At 52.0% G+C, this 21,457-nt stretch overlaps 2 protein-coding genes, 1 long non-coding RNA gene and 1 other non-coding gene across 4 annotated transcripts; all 4 read left to right on the top strand.

The window, feature by feature from the left end:
• The first annotated feature begins 15 nt into the window (after window positions 1–15).
• trnae-cuc (transfer RNA glutamic acid (anticodon CUC)) lies at window positions 16–87 on the top strand. Its single transcript has one exon. It is a non-coding gene; the product is annotated as a tRNA-Glu (tRNA).
• A 323-nt stretch (window positions 88–410) lies between these two features.
• Window positions 411–942, top strand: LOC128748982 (uncharacterized). Its single transcript, XR_008412859.1, has 3 exons — window positions 411–511; window positions 586–689; window positions 839–942. It is a non-coding gene; the product is annotated as an uncharacterized LOC128748982 (long non-coding RNA).
• Window positions 943–7,783: 6,841 nt separating this feature from the next.
• On the top strand, window positions 7,784–14,312 carry LOC128748105 (endosialin-like). The gene is made up of 4 exons (XM_053846501.1): window positions 7,784–7,798; window positions 11,434–11,707; window positions 12,592–13,134; window positions 13,207–14,312. The coding sequence occupies exons 1-4, from the start codon at window positions 7,784–7,786 to the stop codon at window positions 14,310–14,312; spliced, it is 1,938 nt and encodes a 645-aa protein (XP_053702476.1).
• A 900-nt stretch (window positions 14,313–15,212) lies between these two features.
• Window positions 15,213–21,071, top strand: mtmr2 (myotubularin related protein 2). Its single transcript, XM_053846936.1, has 16 exons — window positions 15,213–15,430; window positions 15,948–16,050; window positions 16,128–16,151; window positions 16,225–16,288; window positions 17,626–17,720; window positions 17,782–17,886; window positions 17,955–18,059; window positions 18,125–18,208; window positions 18,275–18,424; window positions 18,607–18,795; window positions 18,863–19,048; window positions 19,116–19,322; window positions 19,394–19,486; window positions 19,555–19,668; window positions 19,890–20,066; window positions 20,130–21,071. Exons 1-16 carry the CDS (start codon window positions 15,351–15,353, stop codon window positions 20,289–20,291), a joined length of 1,938 nt encoding a protein of 645 aa, XP_053702911.1. The 5' UTR covers window positions 15,213–15,350; the 3' UTR covers window positions 20,292–21,071.
• The last annotated feature ends 386 nt before the right edge of the window (window positions 21,072–21,457 follow it).

The following is a 21,457-nucleotide window of genomic DNA, read 5'->3' as shown; positions in this document are numbered from 1 at the left end:
TAGAGCGTGCGTAGCTCCCTGGTGGTCTAGTGGTTAGGATTCGGCGCTCTCACCGCCGCGGCCCGGGTTCGATTCCCGGTCAGGGAACATCTTTTTATTTTTTGCTTTTTAACTCCTCGATCCAGATACGTTGGTAAGTGTAAAATCACAATCGTATATAAGAAAACTCGCGTTACTTTACTGAAGAATGGAGGGGCTTTGAAGCGCACATTTAATTTATCCAAACGGTCCAACCCAGTTCAAACTGGCATTAGCTTCAACTTTTTAACCCAAAATAACTTCAGTTTTTAAAAACGAATTCCACGTTTAAACGACTTCATGCGCCAATTATACAAGACTATACGCCCGTCATATAAGCGAAGCAGAAGTATGACAACACTCGCGCGCCCTAAAGTTGCTTCGTTACATCACCGTTTATTATGGAGCGGGAATTTAAGCGTCCAGCTCTAAGTCGAAGGGATTCGGAGCAAGGTCAGAGGGGCTTGAACCCAAGACCGTCCGGGCTAAGTTGGTGAGTCCCAGTCCTTCCAGGTTAATCTCAAAGGCTTTAAAAAGTGGCGAGATTGGACAGCAATCTCTTTACAGGCTGGACATGACGTCATGTTCGGCTGGCATGGTTGCGAAAGCAGGAATCGCGGGAAGAATGAAGGCGGTTGAAACGAGTCTGAAGTGTGAAGCCGGGCGGCCAGGTGAGGGCGACAGTGGACCAGGGAACTTGTGCTTGAGCTTACAGCCAAGTTTCTTCTTGGAACAAGCTTCTGTACAGCTGCTTCTCCGTGTTTGGATCCTATCAAATGAATGTGATCACTGAATGACGTCAAGCTCCCTTTGCTTCCAGCTCGTCCTCCAGACCGTTCCTGGCTCTGCTCTGGGCTCCAGTGGAGGGAAGGAGGATGACGCCCTCCGTGGTCACCAGGACCATCTGAGAAGCACCGAGGTAAAGGAGCCTCTGAGGCCCTCATCCTGCTGCACGACCCTCCAGTCATTGTCACGGTGACTTCTCTGACTCGTCGTCCTGGAGCGGAGTCAGCTGCCAGACGCTTCTGTTTCCTCCCGAGTCTCTTGTTGTGTCTCGCCCGCCTCCTGCTTCTGTTTAGCCCAGATGCGGCATTAAATCCAGAACACTCGCAGCAGAAAAAGCATTTATTCTTCCAAGAATCGAAAACCTTTTTCCAATTCAAACCTCAATGTGGATCGGAGCGGACAGCTGGGTGTGTTCGGGCCACTCGTGACACTCGCGCAGACGGAGCCCAAACATTTCCTACTGTACTGAAACCCAACACCAGCAGAGAGGTCTGAGGCCAGGAGAGAAAATGAGGCAAAGCTCGGGCCGTAAATGTGTTTGCTGAGAGTCGCAGCACCGCAGGGAGTAAACATCCATCACGCCTCCATTAGAAGTAAAGACCTGGTTTAGCATTAAAGTCCAGGATGGAAACGGGGGATTAAGGTGACCTCGGGGAACAGGTCCTCTGCAGTGGTGGAACCTGAGTGTGTGCTGCGTCTGTGTGGTGTTGTGAGGAGGTGTTGGTACTGGACCAAGTTCACTTCTTCAGTGCAGTACTGAAGAGAAGTAACAGGCTGGGGGGTGGGGGGTCTAAGCTGCCGTCGACCCGGTGGAGGTCAGAGTCTCTTTACGCTTTTGTTCCAACCAGTCAAGGCCAGGTGGCTCCGCAGATCAGGTGTCAGCTGACGTTCAACTGATCACTGATTGGTTCAACTGTGTGTGCGCTTGATTGGTCGGAACAAAAAGGCGCACCGGCCCTTTGAGGACCGAAATGTGAGATTGTACTGTCAGGGCTGTGCCTCCTTCCCCATCCTGGGGTCCCAGCTACTGAGGGTGGGAGGCTCGCACGGACGGAGCTCAGGTGACCAGTGTAGCTACAGTAAGTGACGTCTGCAGGGTTCTGGACCGTGGATGAGGACCGGCCCGAGAGCTAGGTGGGAAACACTGGACACAAGTGAGGTGAGGCTCCTGTCTGTGCCTTTGTTGGCTTCCTCCACACGCTCGGACCCAAGTCTGTCTTGTCCTGGGTGTCGCCGGGGTGAGCAGCCAAAGACGATGAATGGGAGGAAATGAGACGTATAGAGAGGAAAAACATGATGTTCAAATGAAACTTCACGTAATGCCAAAACATTTCCAGGAACTAGAAAAGCGCTCACTCCTTCTTGGTTTCAAATCTCAGTCCTGAATCCATTCCTAAAGGTAGAATAGACGGATGTAAAAAGCAGAACTGACTAGTGCAGCGTCACCCAAACACTATACGGGGTGGACGTAAACAAACATGGCCGACCTCCAGATCGCTCTCTCTCCAGACTGTTTCTGACCCTCCACATCCCTCACGACCCTGTGGAACAGATCAGCAGCTACTGTCTTAATGGCGCTGAACAACACAGCTCACACACACCTTTACCTCTCAGGCTCCGCCCATCCAAACCTCTGTTAGACTCCGCCCTTGTGAGGAGCTCCGTAACAAAACAAGCGCTCACTCTATGCTGTCAGCCCAAAAACTATTCAGGAACATCATCATAAAGAAAAACTTTGTCATGATGCCACCCTAGTTTTCCGGTTTCAGCTAGTTCTGAGCTGAGAAGCCTTCAGAACCTTCCTCAACCCACGTGGAACGATGGAACTTCACCAGAATCGAATCACTTTTCAGCGTCTAACTCATCCTGAGCGCTTCATGAAAATCCATTCCACTCTTTGGTGGAGTAATAATTTCATTCCCATCTTTGATATTTTGTCTGGGAGGGGAATCATTTTGGGAAACACGATGGATTTTTGAGATACGTTATCTTCAGTCAGCCTGGAATGGCCTCCAGAGCCAGTATTCTCCTGGGAGCTGCTGGAGATGTCTGAGGAGAAGAAAGCCCATGGCTGTCTGGAGGAGTCCTGATGGTTAGTCCTCCTCTCGCTGCCATCTTCAGAGGGAGCAGCACCTCTTCCCAGCCAGCAAACACAACACGATTCACTTCTCATCCGACTTCAGAGGGAGCCAGGAGTAACAAAGCCACTGGCTACAGACATCCAGAGAGTCGGCGTGTGAAAACAAAGCCAGTTGATGGAGATTGAAGGGAACATGAGGGATTCCCCGGAGAAGAGAAGAATGTGAGGTGGCAGAGTTGAAGGAGGAAGAGGTGAGAGGAGCAAGAGGAGGCTGGGCGGGATTATCAGTTTGCATGGGTGACTCGGGGTCGCGGCCGATTGGAGCGAGGTCGTGAGGAGTGAGGGCCCCTCGGTGTTTGTGTCGCCTCCATGACGATGCAAACGGAAATGAACTTCAGCTTGATTGTTTCCATTTATAGCTCCGTCCACATTCCTCACTGCTTCTTAATCCGAGCCTGAGAGAGAAGGAAGTGAGCAGACTTGGTGTTGGATGACCTTTGTGGTCTGCAGAAACTGGGCTTCAGCCATAACTCATCATCGGCCAGTCATGCTGACTCAAGTGTGGCTTTTTCAAATCAGCCGGGGGAGGTGTGTGTGTGTGTGAGGGGGGCTCCCAGTCTCACGGGGGAGTGGGGCTGGATCTTTGATTCCTGCAGTCGTCCCTCCAGCTGCTAGCTCCATCACCTTCCCGCTGACCTGCAGTGGCAAGACCACGCCCGACGCACCCCCTCCGCCGCTCCACTCCCCTCCACCCTGAGAGGGACTACTTGATCAGGCGTGACACTACAAAGAAGTATTCAGTGTATATGTGATTCTGGAAAAGCTGAGCGGATCATCTGCTGAAGGAATTGTTCCGTCTCCTACTTTGCCGCTCAGCAGTTTTCAGACCTCAGCAGCAGAATCCCTCGCTCTTGAGGTTTGTTTACACATGTGTGCGATTCCTTATTTGTGCAGAAAACGCTTCCAGAATTCCGGCTGATTATACAATATTGTCACCTGATCCTTTGCCGGCCATGCTCCCCCCACCCCCTCCCCGCTCGCGCACTTTGTCGGGAAAGAAGTTTCCATGTGGCGGCTGGCAGCGTTGCGAGCGGATGGTATTTTCCTGGTGTACCATGAGGAACCTTTGTGTTTGCGCTAGAATGGACCCTTTATTCTCTGAAGAACACTTCACAAATTGGCTCCCTGAAGAACTGCAGAGTTGTTGCTGCACATTCTTTCCAGATTAGAAAAGCAACACATCCTCCTGAGCGGTGCGACGCAGTCCGCCGCCGACGATCGCAATCCTTTACACCTATGAAACAATTCGGAATCAAGTCGCACATTAGAGTGCACGACTGGTGGTTCGTGTTTGGTGAAATCAAAATAAAAGATTCCAGTTGTTTAAAAAAAAATCAAATATATTGGCCACAAATAATGTAATGGAATAAATTCACATAATAAATCAAAATCTATGAGGAAGACAAATAATCTGTGATGAATTTTGAGTATTTCATTGGAAAAACGTATTTCATTTTTGAATATATTCCTGAAAAAAATCTCCTTCGAACCCTGATCTTAACCCATTTCTTAATAATGTTACCTGAGCTGCTCCAAAACACTGGAGGATATGTCAATCAAACTCAAACCCCATTTGTCCCGCCCCTCCCTCACCAAGGGGCGTGGCTTTGGCATGAGCCTGAAGGAAGGGGTGGGACTAGCTCCCGCTAGTTTTTCTCACTGACCCCACCTTCAAATGCGAAGCTCGTGATTGACCTCCAGTTTAGCTAGTGTATTTGTGTTCCGTCCTGGGAGCTCAGCAGTGTTTGGCCAAGGCAGGAACCCACGCCATATTGCGATGAGATCTGCCTGTGTTTTCATGGTGCTCAGGTCGAACCGACAAGTCTGAGGCTGTTATCGTAATGTAGCTTGAAACATCAGGTCTTGCAGTTTCACAACAGAAAGTCACTTCCAAGAGCGGAGTCAAAGCAACTGGCAGATGAGCTTCTTGGCCGCGTCCCATCTCCACTGGAGATTTGGGTTTGGAGGCGATTTTGAGGTCCGGCTCTCTTCACAAATCCAATATTGGAGACGAAACCCAAATGTTATTCTTTCGGGGGTATTGGTGTCCTGGAGATTTGGGGTGAAATAAAGGAGATGCTTCGAAGCTCATCTGCTCTGGAGACCAGCTGCAGCTTGATGTGACTGAGGTGGACCATCGGAAGGTGCAAGTCTGTGTCCACATCCCAGGCTGAGTCCCAGGGGCAGCAGCCAGTCGCCCAGACTCACCTCTCCTGCGAGTGTTCGGACATCCATGAGAGACTCAGAGTTGGCGTGGCCAGGCAGGAGCAGATCACAGGGCAGTCGGAGAGGGAGCACAGATGCAGCTTTGGCTTGTGTGGACTTGAGTGAACTTCATCGTGTGTTTAGCTCAGCGCTTTAGACGCGCAGTCTGTCAAAGAGCTTCTGAGCAAATCACATACCACAGGACACCAGTGCTTGTTCATTTTTCCCAACCACATCTGTCCCGAGGCGCACACACACACACACACACACACACACACTCAGACACACACTCACACACACGCACTCACACACACACACACTCACACACACACACACACACATACACATACACACTCACGCAAACACACACTCACGCACACACACACACACACACACTCACACACACACTCACACACACTCACACACTCACACACACTCACACACACACTCACACACTCACACACTCACACACACACTCACACACACACACACACACACTCACACACACTCACACACACACACACACACACACACACACTCACACACACTCACACACACTCACACACACTCACACACTCACACACACACTCACACACACACACACACTCACACTCACACACACTCACACACACTCACACACACTCACACACTCACACACACACTCACACACACACACACACACTCACACACACTCACACACTCACACACACACACACACACACACACACTCACACACACACACACACACTCACACACGTACACACACTCACACACTCACACACACTCACACACACACACTGAAGCAATTAGCTGCGGCCTTGTGGTCAAATAACAGAATTTCGGCATTCTTGGTGATTTTTGTGCAGAGAAGGAAAAAGATGATACTTTGCATTGGTTTCGTCTACGAGGTCCACATGTTTCTTGGTTTTCTATTAGACACGCCTTCCCTCCTCCGACACCCGGCCGGTCAACGCTCCCCCCCACACACCCCCCACTCTCTCTGAGGACCGTCCGTCCGCTCTGTTACCTAAACAGAAAGATTGAGTTGGGACTTCAGGACTTCAGAGCTGCCACTGAGCCTCCGACCTCTGCCAGTCAACTTTCCAGGCTCACTGCTGCTAACACACACCAGCCGCCCAACACAAACACGCACTCCTGCCATCATCCGTCAGGCAAGCCTCCGCTCTGACTCCGCCAGGACTCGTTTGTTGGTTCATCACTTCATGTTGGACTGAAGGAAAAAAACCTGTTTTGTTTGTTAAACTTGAGTTTGGTGCAACTTAAGCTGGCAGTTGTATAGTTCGGTGTGAGGTAGAACATGAGTGAGAGGGCTGGTTCTTGGTCGCGTTCCATGAGGAAACTTCACAATGAAGTCCATCAAACCAAGAGTTTGTTGTTGGTTTGGAAGTCAGCACACGAATGCTATTCCATGATGGCGCTCTCCTGGGAACTCTGGGTCCCTCAACCTGCACCTCCCGTACCTGAGCTTCAGCAGACCTTCACAACTCTCCCGTCACCTTCCCTCCTCTGACATCAGGCCCTTCCCCAGCTGAGACCCAGGTCTTTTGTTGGAAACACGTCCACTTCCTTTCCATCCATCCCCAGCCTCCTCTGTGACAACATTCCTGAGCCACAATCCTGACGTCACCCTCGGCGCTCCGCATCCTGCCATTGGAAATGTCCATCTTCAGGGAAGTCTGTGTTGGTCTATGTCTGTTAAGCTTGGTCGTCCATGAGGGTCTCAGAACTGAACCGTAATCTCAGGAGAAGCCAGTTGTACTTCAGTGGCCATCTCTGGATGGCTCCTTGGTGAGGTGTTCCTCTCACATCTAATTCGGAGGAGTCCCAGGGGAACACCCTGGACCTTCTGAAGAGGCCTTCAGTTGAGGAGGTTTCTTAGTGGAGGCATGGCCTTCACGGCTTCAACTGCTATCTCATGACTTCAGGCTGAATCAACATGCTTTTATTCATGTGTTCTTCCATGTACCATGGAATGAGTGGGAGAAACCTGAGATGCTTCTTGGAGTATGAGCTGCTCCGAGCTGCTTCAGTGTCCCAGATGATCGTAATGGTGGCAGATCTCACCAGAACCGACGGAGCGTTCAGCAGCTCTGGTTTAAATGGAATTATGACTGTGCGGACATGTTTACTTTCCTCCACTGAAAACACCGTTTTTACAAGTCCCTGTGTGCTGAGTGCGGAGGTTTTTACTTTTCACCGAAACATCTTGTCATTCATGTGAGGAATAGCCATTAGGTCTGGGCATTAATCATCGCGACTGAGGCCGTTTCCGAAGTTTTTGTCGTGCAGGTCGATTAATCCTCGCGGCCTTAAGTGAAGGACCATCTGTCTCGTAGATGGTGCTGAAGGACAGGCAACCTCCTGAATCTGTGACCGTGAAGACTGGAGGCAGGGAAGTTCTCCAGACTGAAGGGGGGCGACGGAGGGACCTCAGAGATCTGTGCTTTTCATCAGAACCCCTGGAGTTTTGAGCAGATCGAAGGAGCTTTAATAGGAAAATTGGGGATCCGGTTCAGACGATGGAAAATTGCACTTGAGTCTGTTTTATCAGTTTCTGGAATGTGTGTCTGGGGGTGTGGCCGACTGATGGGTGGGAGGGGTCGCCCAGGAAGGATGATGGGAGAAACAGTCCCAAAAGTGGGAGTCCGGGGTTAAATGGAGGGGCTCGGGGAGGTTGTTGCCTGGTGTCCTAAATAAGGAGGCAGATGGAGAAGCAGGCCAGTGGAGCAGCACAGATAAGTCACTGGAGGAGGAGGAGTTGCAAGTGATCAGAAAAAACAGTAGGAGCAGAGAAGAAAAGAGTGGAGGATGGGGGGGGGGGACCGAAAGGCTCTTCAGGTTCTCTGGGATCCAGCGGTTTTGTGTTAGTCGTCCGTCTTGCTGCTGATGGTTACGTAAGCTGGAGAAGCCTCTGAATCTCTGGACTGTATATATTCAGTCTGCCAGAAGCGACAGCTCCAGTTGACCCCAGACAGAAGACAGTTTTGGACACTGACGCCAATAAGCCCCCAAAAGCTTTTGCTTCTTTTCCATCTCTTCATCCCGAGTGAGGAAGCAGCCGTCGGTGAATCATCGCTGACAAGTTTTTATTTCTCACTTAACAAGGATCCCCGGCCAGCTCCGAAATGAAAGGCCTTGTCGTCGTCCAAAGGGCTTCGTAAATTGCTCTCTGATGTTGCGGACTTTTCAGAACTGACTCTCCCACTTCAGTTGTTTCTTTTGCTCTCTCCAATGTAGCTGCTTAAGCAATAGTGGGACGGAGGGTTCGGTGAGTTCTGCAGTGGGTTCGCACCTGTGTTTATCTTCAGATGGAAGCGTCACGACACGCAACTCCTTTTGTGGTCACTTCCCATCAGCCGTGAACCTCAGCTCCACGTTAGGGCCTCACTCTTTTTTCACTGGGAGTCTGAGAATGGACCCTTCCACGTGGCCAGTGGCTACATTCTACTCGGGTTTTACTAGGGTCAGCCTGTGCCACTCCTCTCCACCATCTGGACTTTGACTCCAAACGTGAGCTGTTGCTGACCAACTATAGAATTTGGACTGACTGCTCACTGGAAAAGGCGCTCAAGTGAGTGCGTACCTCATTTTTAGGCACATTTCCTCACCAATATCATTGCCACATCTATTTCTTCTATATGACCTCACAGACTGTAGTGACCTTGAGAGGTGACAGGCAGCATAACATCTCACCAAGATCACATTGAAGATGCCATTTAAACTGAGTGGGAAGTGATGGGATCTGCCGCCTGTGAGCACTGGATTCTGCCTTTGTTTACTTGAATCCTGGGGCTATATGGTGAGAATATGGTGGGGACTTGGAGGGAGGTGAAGTGTGACAGTGGTGGATGCAACAGGGAAACGTCCATCTGAAGAGAGAAGGAAATGTGTTGTAGCCGAACCAAGCTGAGACAGAGAGCGGAGCAAGACCAAGACTTTAAGGGCCTGAGAGCAAGTCCAGACCAAGGAAGCATACAGTGACAGTGATCATTGGTCTTGCGCCACCTTGTCAGTCTTGATCTCGACTTGGGTTTCGGGCCCTCAAAGTCTTGGACTGGGTCCCTGAATGCTCTGGTCTTGGTCTCCACAGAGTCTCAGCTTAGCTTCACTAGTGAAGGGGGTCCAAGTCAGCCCATGCACTTCCACTGAAATACTTCCATCCGTTCTGTTGTCGAAGGAGCCGATGAGCAGAGCCTGTCACATGACTCGGTCACATGACCCTGCCTGTGATTGACAGGGCAACATAACTGTGTTAAACATGAGCAATGAGCAAAAACTCTCTCTCTCTCTGCCCTCGGGGGAGTGAAGAGAAAATTTTATCTGTGAGAAATGTTTGCTATCTGGGTCCAACTGTCTCAACCTGGCAACCAACGGAGCGTCACGGGGAACCTTGCTGTGTAGCTATTGAGCTAAAGTTCTGAATCAAATCAGATCAACATTAAGAAGTGCAGTTATTGCTACGTATCACCACCACCAGGCAGATCTGGAACATCTGGAAACACATATCTGCTGACCACCCAGTCAGACCGGGCATGTGCTCGCCAGGGTCATCAAGACGGTGTTTGTTTACTCTGGTGTCGCCGCTCAGCGGAGGGGAAGAAACAAAGAACAATGGTGAAAAGACAAAACCAGGCAGGAGAGGGAGGGGGCGCTGCTCACCTCACCAGGTCGTCGCCGTTTGTTGGGCCTCCAGGAAGATGCCACTTGGTCGGACTGGACACAATACTGGCTTTGAGTTGGGAGCCCTGATGTAAAACTTGACAAGCACCAGAAGAGAAAGTGGAAAACCGCGCTGATGTGGCATTTGAATACCTAAAGAGCCGCATGAGCTCAGAAGTGCTCTAAAAATAACAAGCTGCTGGGTTCGCTGCTCACTTCCTCGGGAATAAAGAGATCACAGTATATGTTCTCCCCCGGAAAAGTAGCGCTCGCAGGAGACGTATCTTGTGACAGCTGAGGGGGTCGGGGTGGGGTGGGGGGGACCCCAATTTCTCCCCCGTTACTGAAAGGTCAGGCTGATTCACATCTGGCATTTCCTGTTTCCTCTCCTGCCTGGAGTGGAACCCCCCGATGATGCACACGCTTCCATATGAAACGATAACAACATGTGGATAAACAGAGCTGAAGGTGCTTAAATGCTTCCACCTGTCAATAAACTCTGGCGACAGGGAGACACGAGTGGTGACGGTGGAGGCAGAGGCAGAGAGCTGGAGGGGCTGAAGAAGGAGCTGCAAGCTGACCCACTCTTTCCACTCCTGCTGATGCTGCGCCACATCCGCGCCAGGCATCGGACCTTCTGGCTGCGTGTGTGTGGACCCTGTGTAGCTGTACTTCTGGGGACCTTTTAAGCCTCAATTTGAGGGTTAAAACTTCAAAATAACTGGTGTCAGTTTGGTTCTAGTTCAGGTCAGCCATGTGCTTTGGATGGTTAAGTTTAGGGGGAAAGGGTGACGGCCATGAGAGGTCCCCACAAAATACAAATACAAACGTGTGTGTGTGTGTGTGTGTGTGCCAGCGTGTGCAGGATGGGGTGAAAGAATGGTGCCGTATGGTTTTCATAACACTCACGGTCGCACAACTTTTCTAAACCCCCCCAACTCAATCCATCAACCCCTCCAGATTTACACACACACAAGCCCCCTCTTTTTAAAACACACAATTCTTTTTCCTCTACGTCGCATCCCCCACCCCCCAATACACCCTCCCCCCAATTCTCTCTCTCCCTCTCCCTCCCTGAGTCGGAGAAGTGGATCTGCAGAGGCAAGAAGGCGCCGGCAGGATCAGATACAGGAGGAGACCCGTGTCACAGCCATCAATGGAAAATTAATTCTGTGGAAGTCACTTGAGGAGAAGTGAGGTGGCGACAGCTTCCCTGGGACCTGAGGACGCGCGTGACAGGCCCATGGGTCTCCTGGACGGCTTCCACTTTCACCAATGAATGGGTTTTCTTCAGGTCCACTGTCCCCACTTGAGGTGCCTGGACTAGCCTGCTTCAGCTGGGACGGTTGATGAAGGATCTTCCACTGGACTGACAGTTTGTCGGAGTCTCCTCTGGGTCAGTGACTTTCTCATTGATGTGGACTGTCACAGTTGCAAGTCAGCCACGTTCTAATCTCATGTCTTGGCGGAGGACAAAGACCACCAGGAGAAGCAGCAGCATGAGTTTCCTGTGTGTCATTTGGTTGCTGGCCGCCTGTCTGGCCACCGGAGGTCAAGGCCAAGGGCAGCCCGAGCCAGACGTTCAGCCGGTGACGTCCTTCCAGCTGGAGGAAAAGGACGTGAGCTGTCATCCAGAGGGATGCTACGCCGTCTTCCTCCAGAGAAGAACCTTCAGGGAGGCTGGGCGGAGCTGCAGGGAGCGAGGGGGCACCTTGGCAACCATGCATGACGAGAAGAAAGCCGGCTTCATCCACGACCTCCTATTGGCTGTCAAATCGCAGGGGACCAAGACGCGCTTCCGTCTGTGGATCGGACTCCACAGGCCGCCACGCCAGTGCTCCTCCACCAGACCCCTGAGAGGATTCGTCTGGGTCACAGGCAATTACTCTTTTCTGACTTATCTCCACCTTCATACTTGTCTCTGGTGCCAGAGGTCCCGCTGGGTCCATCGGGCCATTAAACTTACTTAATGGACTCGTGACAGAGGACCTGTTGGAGTCTGAAAAACCCTTCAGTAAACTGTCCTCCGTGCCCTGTTTCTCCATTATCACGTCCTCCTCTCAAGTCTAGACGGCCGACTGCTTCTTACATTAGCCGCTTTGGTTTTTACAGACACTGAGACGTTGTCACGTTAAAACCTCGACCCCTCCTGACCTCGCTGCTGCCCCGGAGTTAGACATCACACAATTGTTGTCTGCTAAAAACCAGATGACTCTTGTCTTGGATGGCTTTGGTTCGGACTAAATCGTCTCCAGAGGCTACTTCAGCTGGGCTCTGGAACAAATTACTGTCGTAATTCTGTAAGAACTGTGGAGTCAGATCCTAAAAATAGCACAATAGGAAGCACCAAAACTACCCTGGAAGCAATTCAAGTGTGATCAGAGGAATCTGGATCTGCAGAGTTCTGGAGCTGATCCCAGCTCCTTAGAGCAACATGAAGTATTAATCTGGAGGGTGTTTGGGATCAAGGGAGGAAATCTCATAGTGACCAAGTCCATACAGAAGCTTCGTCCTTCAGTTGGACTCCAACCAAAGACCTGGAGCTCAATGTTGCAGGCCTCCAAACCAGGATGTTTGGACGGGCGAGGTGGCCTTGTGGTTGTCTCTGTATCAGAGATGAGTGAAGCAGGGGGTGGTTTACAGATCTATATAGTGAGAGATGATTCCTGCTTAGGGATTCAAACCCACGACCCTTGGCATCTGAGGACGGCTCTGTTCTTCCGTGTGTTGCCAGTGTCCTGACTTGTGTTTGTGCCCAACAGGAGATCACGACGGAAAGTTCACCAACTGGCTGCGGGAGGAGTCCAGGAGTCCAGCCACTTGCGCCGCCCCCCGCTGTGTGGCTGTGGTGGTCCAAAGCGAGAGCACCACTGCCGACAACCTGAAGTGGCTGGACGGCTCCTGCGGTCTGGCGCTGGACGGATACGTGTGCCAGTTCAACTACAAAGGGATGTGCCCGCCGCTGACGGATGAAGGTCAGGGCCCGGTGGTCTACACCACGCCCTTCCACCTGGTGAGCAGCGTGCTGACTCACGTGCCCCAGGGGAGCGTGGCCGAGGTCACATGCCCGGCAGACAGCGCAGATCCATCCGGCGAAACTGAGGAGACGGTTCTGTGCATGGAGAGGGACGACGAGACGGTGGGCTGGTCCCGGGACGCCCCCCTCTGTTCGGCCGACGGGGAGCTGAAAGGCGAGGACTGGTGCAGCCAGGATCACGGGTGTGAGCAGTTTTGCCAGAACACGGACACTGACTACTACTGCTACTGCGCCGAAGGCTTTACCCTGGATGAGGACGGCTACGGGTGCAAGCCTGACCCCTTGAGCCAAACAGACCCTCCCGAGTTGTCCTCGGACTCGGCCGGCCCCACGGAGGCAGCCCATGTCAAGGAAGTGTGCCTTAACATGGGCTGCGAGTACGACTGCGTGGAGACGGCCCGCGGGACCCGCTGCACCTGCCCGCACGGCTTCCAGATGGCCCCAGATGGCCGCAAGTGCCTGGACGTGGACGAATGCCGACAAGACCCCTGCCCTCAGGTGTGCGTCAACATCCCAGGCACCTTCCACTGCACCTGCGACTCGGGCTACCAGCCGGATGACGACGGGGAGTGCGTGGACGTGGACGAGTGCCTGGACGAAGGAAGCTGTGATGGCACGTGCGAAAACACGCTGGGGTCCTTCAAGTGTTTGTGCAACCCGGGCTACCAGCCTGGGCCCAGAGGCGAGTGCGAGGACGTGGACGAATGCGTGGGGGAGTCGCCATGCCAGCAGCAGTGCCTCAACTACATGGGAGGCTACCAGTGCTACTGCGACCAGGGCTACGACCTGCAGGCCGACGGACTGAGCTGCCAGCCCTCGCCGGAGGACGGGGAGTACTCCACGCTCACCCCGGAGCCCGGAGACTCGGTCCAGATACTTGACCTGGATGCTGACCATGTTAAATCCTGGTCCGGGTCATTCACGCCGAACCCTCACTTTGAGTCCAACGGCAACTTTGACACTCAGTGGCTGACGGAAGCCCCAAACAGACATGTCCCTGACCTGCACCATGGATCCGAAAACCACCTCAACCAATGGGACGCTGCGGTGCCGAAGTACTACCAAACAGTCCCGTCCCCGACACAACCGGCCGGCAACGAAATCGATCACGAAGCAGAGGCAAAGACCAGAGTGGCGGAAGCTGACGTTCCTCAAGGGGCTGCCGCCGCGGAGGTGAAGGACATGGGCTCCAAAACAGACGGCGATGTGAGCCACGTCGTGGGAGCGGGGGGCGTGTCTGAGGCGGGCAGTCGGAAGAGCGACAAGAGCTGGCTGTTGGTGGCCCTGCTGGTGCCGCTGTGTGTGTTCCTGGTGGTGATGCTGGCCCTCGGAATCGTCTACTGCACCAGCTGCGCCATCGACAAGAGCCTGAGCTTCTCCAACTGCCACCGCTGGATACTCCCCACCACGCCTCCCAACAGAGGAGACGGGAAAACCCCGGCTTGAACCCTGAAATATACAAACACAGATGTGGACCATCTCTGCTCACAGATATCACGTGTGTCTAGCTGGTCACCTTCCAACTGTACATAGTGCCTCCGACTCGCCCGTCCATTAGCCACCATTTGTAAATAGGTCACATCATGGTTTCCATTTCAATAAAAGGATTAAAGTGACACACCTGAGTCTGCATCTGTTGAATCAGGCCCAAACTGTGGCGCTAGCAAGGTAAGAAACTAGTGAGGGGAAGTCGAGCTGGAAGCTGCTGGACCAGACCTCAGTTGCCACGTCCTCCCTCTGCTCTGCTCATGAGTAACGGAGGCTCAGACGCTGGTTAGATGAAGAGCTTCTTGGTTAGTAGCAGCTCTGATCCTACAGGACAAGATTAAGATGATAGATATATTGAACTTAACTTAATATTAACTTTACAGTTGCAACTACATGACCAAGAAATGTGAAACAATAGTAATATTTTCTAATAGTGTCTTTTTCTGCGCTCACAATTCAGAAACAATGTTAAGTGTCTCCAGGTGATTACATTAAAATAAACTGTCAAAATAAATTAACGTGAGGGAACATGCTTCAGACTGGAGAGGCCATGAGGAACGGGAACATCTCAGCTTTGGCTCCATCTAGTGGTCACCGACTCATCGCTACCGCTAGTGTCCATAAATAAAATGACTAGCATACATTTCAAAGATAAGAATGGGAAAAGGGCGATATCGCGACAGTCTTAAATTATCATGTTGTTATTTTTTAAATCAACAAACGTTCGGAGCTTCCCCAGGAGATCAGCGTATGAAACCCCTTGTATTTGCTGAGCGAAGTCCACAGACGGAGGGGCAGTTCCCGCCTCCTCCACCAGGCGGAGCAGCCTCCAACAATCGCCTGCTTGTGTGACCGGGATTGTTGGAGGCTGCTGGGAAAAGATGGCAGCTTCCTTTTGTTTGTGTGAGTTTGTGGAGCTCGGAAGGGGAGTTTAGCGACACAACTCAGTGGATAAACCGAGAATACATCCGCCACCAGCTTCCCGAGCGCCAAGCCATGGAGAAGAGCGGCAGCACCGACAGTTTGGGCTCCAAAGTCTCCTCCTCCCGCCAGCCGAGTGTCGATTCATTGTCCAGGTAGCGAGAGGAACGAGCTCGGCGTTAGCTCGCCGTCTCGGGAGAAGTTGCCAAACTGGGGTTTTCATGTCACACGGGTTGTGTTTATTCGTGAAAGCAGCAATGTAACTTTTAAAGGCGTGTCGTCGCTGATAATCTGGAGTGAATGTCGCGGCTAATCCGGGTTAGACTGAAGTTGACAGGTCTGTAGTTTGTTGCTCCGCTGGCTCGCTTGGTTTGTGACGCGTTAGACACAACACAAACGGAACGTTCAGCAGCCGAGCTCCTGCAGTGGTCAGTAGCCGGTTGAACTGGGTGGTGAGCAGTGGCTGTGTCGCCAGAGTCCGCGTCTTATCGAGCTCACGCTGCTGTGTGAGCCACCCATGAGGGGAATGTCATGTCATGACCTGTGAGCGGAGGGTCACCGGTTGGGCCCCGCTCCTGGTGTGTGAAGGGTGTGACTGCTGCACGCGAGGGCCCGTCACAGATCAGTTTGAGTTTGTGTGAAACGTTCATTTGGGCTGTGGTCTCCTGCCAGCGCCTCCACCTCCCGCTCCGACCGCTCGGCGCCCACCAAGACTCCCTCCGCCATCTCGTCGGACTCCGCCACCACGTCGGGCGAGTTTTCTCCGGAGATTCGGGTCTGTATGTCGTCCACTCCTCTCCCTAACTGAAACAACGTCCACTCACCCGTTAACTGGCCTCTGCCTCTTCCCAGGTCAAACCCAAAACTCACACCAAGGTCAGTGACCCCTGTGACCTGCTCGGACATAGACAGAAGCGGTTGATCTTATGGTGTGGTTGACTTCCGTCAGGTGCCCCGAGAGTGTGACAAAGAGGAACCGCAGCTGCTTCCAAATGAAACGGTGCAGGACAAAGGTATGTTCCTCTTTCCTGCTTATTCTTGGCAGCTTCAGCGTTGGATTGCAGCGGTTTCAGTGGAAAGAACAGCTGTATATTGTGTTTAATATCGTGACAAGAGTCACCTGCAACCTCTAATCCGTTGCCAGGATGCAGCTCAGGAAGGGTCCTCTCAGTCCACACACTTGTGCAGTAGATTGAGCAACATCCTGAGCAGATGCTGAAACCCTCTCGTCTGGCTTCTCGCAACACAACAGCGGCCACTGGGCTGAGTCTCTCGCTCATGGAGACACTCCTCACACATTTTTGTCTTCAGGCTTCTAAGGGGCCTGCGCTCTCTCTTTGTCAAATTAACCAGTGAAAATGTGTTGGAATGACTGAGGAGTCAACCCAATAGTTGGGTTCGTTCTACGTCTCTCACATTTACAATTACAATTCATTTCAAACGTTTTTGTATCAAAATATAATAAATGGCTCTTAAATAATCATATTCAAGGACTGTACAACACGAATATGAGCCCTGTAACACAGGAAATGAGTCACTCCCCTGAAACACAACTCATCGTTTCAGCCCAACACAAATAACCCAGAGAATGGGTTGAAGGAAACACGGTTTTTGATATAAAGGGGCTTGATTTCAAGCTTAAAATAGGCATCACTCAGCGAAATAATCCAAACTTAAAGGAACAAAAGGAGAATAAAAAGACAAAAGAGTGAAGTCATGTAATGAGTTACAATTAGAAATGAAGCAACGATGAAAAACATACAATATATTTGGTAGTTTTGCACATGAGGGCCACATAAACACAGACATGGGGCCACACTCTGACAATTCTGCTCTATATCCAGTCAAATGAAGTCTGTTTTCTTTTTTCCAAAATGATTTGTCATTTTAAATTTTGGATATCCTGATTTTTTTTTTTCGTGTGTTTTCAGTCTACATTCCTGAAAGTTACGCAAATAAAATAGAACTTAGCTTCAATTTAGGTGACAACAGAAACACATTTCCTTGTCTTTTTTTTGTGCATCAAAAATAACCTGTGTTGAAACATGTCATAAAACAGCAACTGATTATTTTAAACTTCCTTGAAAGTAAAGTTCTTTGAGCTGTGGGCCTAGTTGGCTTGTCAAGTTTCCCATGTGTCTGGTTTGGACCCGGCGGACTGAAGGATTCAGCGGACAGTCGGTCAGATCCGGCCCGACCACGTCAGTCAGTCCAGTGGCAGCGTTGCTCGGCTCTCCTGGGTCTCCAGTTTGAACTTCTCTCTCTGGCGACAGCAGATTTGCCTCCCTTTGTGCAGTTTTCTCCTGGTAAAACGCGGTGCTCCTAAGTCACTTGCTGTTTTGCCCCGCAGCCCTGGACGTCACCTACTTCTGTCCGTTCACCGGAGCCCTGAGAGGAGCAGTGACCGTCACCAGCTACAGGCTCTTCTTCAGATGCATGGACAGGGTTTGTTGCTGCGCCGCTCTATGTTGCTGCTCCATTTGGGCTCATTGTCTCGGTCGCCCAGGACCCGTCCTTCGTGCTGGACCTGCCGCTGGGCGTGGTGAGTCGCGTGGAGAAGATCGGCAGCGCGTCCAATCGTGGAGACGTGTCTTACGGGGTCGTCTGCAAAGTGAGCGCCTTCTCCTCAGGAAGACGTCTGCAGAGCCGTGTGACTGCTGACCTCTGACCTCCCTGCAGGACATGCGTAATCTACGTTTTGCACACAAGCAACTGGACGACTCGCTCAGGAAGTCCATCTTTGAGGTGCTGATGAAGTTTGCGTTTCCTGTGTCCAACGGTCTGGTGAGTGACCCCTGCGGTGCCTGCTGACCCGGCTCACTCTGAGCTCACCCCGACTTTCTCCACAGCAAATCTTCGCCTTCAACTACGGCCAGGCGTTTCCTGAGAACGGGTGGAAGGTGTACGACGCCGCCGCGGAGTACAGGAGACAGGTACTGGAGCTCAGCCCGCTGAGGGGGAGATGCTGGAGTGTGAGCGTGTCTGGGTGTCCTTCGCAGGGGATTCCCAACGAGAGCTGGAGGATCACCAAAGTCAACGACCACTACGAACTGTGTGACACGTACCCGTCCACCCTGGCTGTTCCTGTCAACATCCCGGACGAGGAGCTGAAAAGAGTCGCTGCTTTTAGAGCCAAAGGTCGAATACCGGTGAGTGTCCCTGTTGCTCGTGATGACATCGCCACAGTCACCATGTGCTGGGCGTCAGGGGGCTGCAGAAAGGGGAGAGGTTTTGACAGTAGACACCTGTAGCCGCTCCCAGCCCGTCAGTCGCGCCAGGTGCCTGACATTTCTGGCTTGGATCGGCACTGAACGGGCCATCTCTGCTGCAGGTTCTGTCGTGGATCCACCCCGAGAGTCAGGCCACGGTGACCCGCTGCAGCCAGCCCATGGTCGGGGTCAACGGCAAGCGCAGCAAGGAGGACGAGAAGTACCTTCAGGCCATCATGGACGCCAACGCTCAGTCTCACAAGCTCTTCATCTTCGACGCCAGGCCCAGTGTCAACGCTGCTGCCAACAAGGTCCGTCACCCGGCGCTCCGCCTGCCCGACTGGAACCGGCTCTGTGTCACGTCTCCTCTGGCCTCAGATGAAAGGCGGTGGGTACGAGAGCGAGGACGCGTACCAGAACGCTGAGCTGGTGTTCCTGGACATCCACAACATCCACGTGATGAGAGAGTCTCTGCGGAAACTGAAGGATGTGGTCTACCCCAACATCGAGGACTCGCACTGGCTGTCCAACCTGGAGTCCACCCACTGGCTGGAGCACATCAAGGTGAGTCCCCACTGTCCCGCTGCAGGGGCCTTCCTGACCAGCGCTCTGTGTGTGTGTGTGTGAAAAGCTCATCCTAGCCGGAGCGCTGCGCATCGCCGACAAGGTGGAGTCCGGCAAGACCTCGGTGGTGGTGCACTGCAGCGACGGCTGGGATCGCACGGCGCAGCTCACCTCTCTAGCCATGCTGATGCTGGACAGCCACTACAGAACCATCCGCGGCTTCCAGGTGCTGCTGGAGAAGGAGTGGCTGAGCTTCGGCCATCGCTTCCAGCTGGTAAAACCTTCGTCCCTTCTGTGGCGCCGTGGTTTCCTCGGCCCATCAGTAACCGCTTCTGCTCTCCGCAGCGCGTGGGCCACGGCGACAAGAACCACACGGACGCCGACCGCTCTCCCGTTTTCATCCAGTTCGTCGACTGCGTCTGGCAGCTGACTCGGCAGGTGCGGGAGCCGCCAGAGGGGGGCGCCGTGTTGGGCTCACACTGCAGAGGTTAAATGTTCTGTTTCAGTTTCCCGCAGCGTTTGAGTTCAACGAGTACTTCCTGGTGACCATCCTGGACCACTTGTACAGCTGCCTGTTCGGAACCTTCCTCTGCAACAGCGAGCAGCAGCGGCTCAAGGAGGTGAGCGTTCCTCAGTGGGAATCAGGGAGACAAAGCAGTGCATTGTGGGACTCATAGTATTCCAGGTGTGAAACTAGCTATCTAACTATCAGTAGTTTTTACTTGTGAGTCAAGTGTTTTTTCAGACGTGAGCTATATCTTAAAAGGGGCGCGACAGGTCCAGAGGCTGCCGCGGGTTCTTCGTGGAACCCACTTTCTAACACGACATGCTCTCGGTCCAGGAGATTCCCAAGAGGACGGTGTCGCTGTGGTCCTATATCAACAGCCAGATGGAGGAGTTCACCAACCCGCTCTACGTCAACTTCTCCAACCACGTGCTCTTCCCTGTCGTCAGCCTGCGGCACCTGGAGCTCTGGGTGGGCTACTACATTCGCTGGAACCCTCGGATGAGACCTCAGGTGCGCATCCCCGATGCATCATATGGGCCGGGTGCTTTACTAACGCGCGAGTTCCTCCGGCAGGAACCCGTCCATCAGCGCTACAAAGAGCTGCTGGCCAAGAGGGCGGAGCTGCAGAAGAGAGTGGACGAGCTGCAGCGGGAAGTCACCAACCGCTCGGCCTCCTCCTCTGAGCGTGCCGGCTCCCCGACTCGCTCCATCACTCCGGTCCAGACATTTGTCTGACTTGCTGACAGCCACCACTCGAGACAAACTACCTGCCAGGAGCTTAAACTGGTTCAGTGACATTCCTGCCGCCTCAGTGTTCGGAGGTCTGATGTGTCAGAACGACAGGAAGGTGTCTCTTTAGGCAGCCATTTTGGATCCTGCTTCAGCGAGGACGTAGCCTTACGTGAACGTCAGTCATTCCTTTGCTAGCCGTTTGACTTAAAAGCATCGCTGAGTAAATGCCTCACTTTGAAGTCAGGAGAAGTTTCCTCCTGAAATCACGTTCAAAGCCATCAGAGATCAGCTATGCAGCTCACGACTCACCACTCTGATTCATCTCCTGCTTGATGTCAGGGCAGCGTCCCACCTGATGCTCAGATCTTGAACATACTCGGCCAGTAAGGCTTTATTTACTGCAGCGCTGATGCTTCCCAAACTCAGCCTCTTCCTCTGGACCCATCCTGGCTCACTCTTTTTCATGGTCTTTTTACTGCATCCACTAACACATTTGCTGAGAGTTCCTTCCTCTTATATGCCATTTATATTTTAGTTAGTATTTATTTTGTTGTAGTCCAGCTTTTTTTTTTCATGTTGTGTGAGACGTTATTTCAGTCGAGCACTTTTATTGTTTTCTAGCATTAATCAGCATGTGTCCAGTATTCACCAACAATAACATGCCTACAAACCTGGATGGACCTGTGCCTTGTGCTGTGCGACGTGCTGAGACTGTTGAAGAGTTCGACATCAGTTTATGTCACCTTGACTCTGCAAACACCGTTGCTTTGAAATAAATAAAAGACTGAACTATAGTGAACGGCATTTTCTACTTTTTATGAATATGATCTCAATATTAATGAAAACACCGTTTTCAGTGAACAGTAAAGGTTCAAAGTGGAGCGCAACATCCAGCAAATCAATCCAGTCGATCTACCATCCGGAGGAACCGACGGAGTCGAACGTGGACGCTGATGGATGAATATTCCAGGACAGAAATCATCCAACTATAAAACTGTAGATTAACGACAGCCATCTTGCTTGACTCTGGCCGAAGGCTTTGATATCCAAATAGCTTTAGATTAAAAGTTTTATTTCCCAATTTACAGGATCGCGGGGGGCAACGAACGAGCGACGGTGACGCGGATCATAACAAACGCAGACAATCACGTGATTGGCTCTTCCCATTT

This window comes from Synchiropus splendidus, chromosome 17, assembly GCF_027744825.2.
Source record: "Synchiropus splendidus isolate RoL2022-P1 chromosome 17, RoL_Sspl_1.0, whole genome shotgun sequence".
NCBI classification, from domain to species: Eukaryota; Metazoa; Chordata; class Actinopteri; order Syngnathiformes; family Callionymidae; genus Synchiropus; species Synchiropus splendidus.
The sequence above is the reverse complement of the archived record's forward strand: the minus strand, read 5'-3'. Positions and strand labels throughout refer to the sequence as shown.